At 40.4% G+C, this 2,873-nt stretch overlaps 1 protein-coding gene across 1 annotated transcript; it reads left to right on the top strand.

Annotated features, from left to right (window-relative positions):
• Positions 1-284: 284 nt before the first annotated feature.
• LOC147632745 (uncharacterized) lies at positions 285-1,491 on the top strand. The gene is made up of 4 exons (XM_086806915.1): positions 285-338; positions 423-649; positions 752-1,362; positions 1,436-1,491. The coding sequence occupies exons 1-3, from the start codon at positions 330-332 to the stop codon at positions 993-995; spliced, it is 480 nt and encodes a 159-aa protein (XP_086663041.1). The 5' UTR covers positions 285-329; the 3' UTR covers positions 996-1,362; positions 1,436-1,491.
• The last annotated feature ends 1,382 nt before the right edge of the window (positions 1,492-2,873 follow it).

Raw genomic sequence — 2,873 nt, forward strand, 5'->3', positions numbered from 1 at the left:
ACAAATCTGAAGGATACATTGGTCAATGCTGCAAATATTTGTGAGTGTGACATTGAAGCTTGAATTAAAGACTTCACCCTATGGTATCCGCTGGCTAGAGAGGATTTGGCCCAGCTTGTTTACCAGGTAGATATATATTTGGGCTCTTTCTTGTTATGAGAGGATTAGAAAGTATGGTATGAAATGATTTCCCCAAAATTTTGTAGGTTGAGTTTCAAAAGGAAGTAAGGACCAAAGTAGTTGAAGTGACAAAAGGTCTAAGTGCAGAGGAGAGGGCTTTAAAAGAAAAGGAGATCTCCACTGAGTTGCGATGAAAGTACACTGATCGTATGCAAAAAGTATTGCAATGTTTGATTTGTTTAAAATTACTATTGTTGTGTTTGTCTCCTACTAATATGAAATGGTTTTGGTATATTTATTAGGTTTTGAATATTATTAATCCATCCCTTGGCAAGGAATGGAGAGAAACTTTGTTTTCTCTTCAATTTGATGGAACGGACACCATTGTGGGTATTGAAAAGTTGAATTTGATAGCAATCTCTTCCGTCAGTGTTGCCGAGAAAAAGATAACTTGGTTGAGATTGCTTGAGAGTTCAAGATCTGTTCGCAATACCCATGGTATGCCATCAACAAACACAGAGTTCAGAGCGTAAGAGTTTTTCACTTTTCTTGCTTTATCTCTATGCTTCATAGAAAAAAATTGTCTTCGCTTTGCATGTTTTCGTGCCTTTCATTATTTCTATCATTGTAGGTGGTTGTCTAGGGAACTGTTGCTAGACATGATAGAAAAGAATGCACTTCGTTCTTTGGAGCAAGAGATAAGAATAGCAGCTACTAGAGAGCATCCAATTAATTTGCCCGATGAGCCATCTCTTCATGTTTACTTTTCATCCATACGATATGAGGGTAGAAAATATATTTTTGGCAACATTAAGAAAACTGGTGCTAAAGACAAGTCCAAAAAAAGAGGGTCAACCTATTCAGTCCCATCTTGATGCAGTCGCTTGTCGGTTGCTCTATCGGTTGGTTTTCTATTTTAATGCCTTTTGTTTGACATTGCAGTGTGTAGTTTGTGTTGGCTTGGATAAATTATCTTTGAATATTCTAGGTATTTTTTGCACTTGAGAGACCTCAAGCTGCTTGTTGATTTGCCCAAGGCTTGTAAAACATGGGTGGATATCACTAACAAAGAGTCCACTATGTATGGGGAGAATATGATTGCTCTCTCACCTTTTGAGATTGAGACATGCCCTTGGTGGATTGACATGCCCTCGCCCCATGTATTGCCAAGTGAGAAAGCTAAGTTTGAGGAATGGCAAAAATCAAAGGGAAAGGGTGCAAGTGGTGGCTGTCTGAGTCAAGGTAAAGTGGCTTCCACAACTGTCTCCTCTCTTTCCTCAAGCTTTACTTTTCTAACAAAGAAGTGGTTTTGAAGGTGATCAAATAAGGGGCAAGGAAGCGCAAAGGGGTGAGCATGCTCAAAGAGGCAAGTAAGCTCAAAAGGGCAAGCAAGCTCACATTAGTGAGACATAGAGGACATGTGACTTTTACTTATTTCACTTTGCATATTCATGTCTCATGCAACTTAGAGAAGGCTAGCTATCTATGTTGGATACTTTATATACCTTCCTTGTAAAATAAAGATTTATGTTTCTTTGTTTGTTTTGTTTTAGATCGTGAAATTTTTGTTGATGACAATTCACCACCACTCGATGTTGGTATGCATGGTAGCTTTCATAGTGGTATACTTCTTTTTATGGATATACGCAAGTCGATTGTTTTGTATGTTATGCTTGTTGTTCATTCATTATACTTGCCGTGATTATTTAGGTCCATCCTCACGTCCTAGACCACCATCCCAAAAAGAATATGTGCCACTCTTGTCCATACAAGGGGGGCTTCTTTGGATTGCTCTATCTTTTCATTTGGATATGGAGATTATATTTCTATGGGTAAGGATTTTGCATCCTCTATTAGGAATGAAGATTATGCAAAGATCCATACATTTTTTTTTGAAAACAATAAATTGGGGGTGGAGTATAAGAAAAAGAAAAAGACGGTGGCATGGGCTGCTCACTTTGTGCTCTTGGATCTTCCCATGGACTCTATGCATGGATGAGACGGTGTTCCATTATGGAAAAAGGTGTCGGGAGGATCATATTTGGCATGGACTTGGAGTGGCAGCAGCTTGTTTGGCGGACTCAGGATGGGTTGTTTGTCTTGCCTCCATTTCAGGTGATTCTTTCAGTCTCAGAAATATGTAAATAGGATTGTTAGGTAATTGTCAATGTTTAAAATGTATTTCTTCCTGTCAGGGGACTCTCCCTTGTGGGTGGAGAAATATGCCCCGCGGTGTGAGCTGGAGATTGTGCGTAGATTCATAGTTGAGGACTTAGCCTTCATGGATGAGGTTACGATTGAGGGTATTGCTGTATAGGTATTTGACATGGTTATTGTACACTTAGTTTTCTTGGTGCTTTGTTGCTCTTGATTAGTTTGTGACATGTCTCTATTTTTTGTCATTATTGTGACAGATGGATGCCTTCTACTTGTACATGCTACGACGTCGAGGCTACATGGCCTCTTTACGTCTTCAGGAGAGTGCCACATTACGACATGATCATGGTGTGCAGTTCTCGCGGCATGTCATTCGTCACTATTTGCTAGATACTGCAAGGGTATTGGAGGCTGGAGACCGAGGAGGCACATTTGAGATCAGGTGTGCAGCGGAGTGTCGGATTTGTGCGGTGCTTTCTAGAGGCTCTTTGTCCTCCCGGAGGATTGGCTTTGGAGATGGGTAGTGGTACAACCCCTTTGATGCGTGCATGCATCGCATCTGGCCGCCCCTGTTATTCTTTTGATAGTGACCCTGA

The sequence above is a fragment of the Cibotium barometz genome, chromosome 13 (assembly GCF_041138505.1).
Source record: "Cibotium barometz isolate CiBa-2024 chromosome 13, ASM4113850v1, whole genome shotgun sequence".
NCBI classification, from domain to species: domain Eukaryota; kingdom Viridiplantae; phylum Streptophyta; class Polypodiopsida; order Cyatheales; family Cibotiaceae; genus Cibotium; species Cibotium barometz.

What these genes read in the sequence shown, in the direction of transcription:
- LOC147632745 (XM_086806915.1), top strand. An exon ending in ACAAACACAGAGTTCAGAGC is followed by an intron (nt 650 to 751) that starts GTAAGAGTTTTT and finishes CTATCATTGTAG; the next exon opens with GTGGTTGTCTAGGGAACTGT.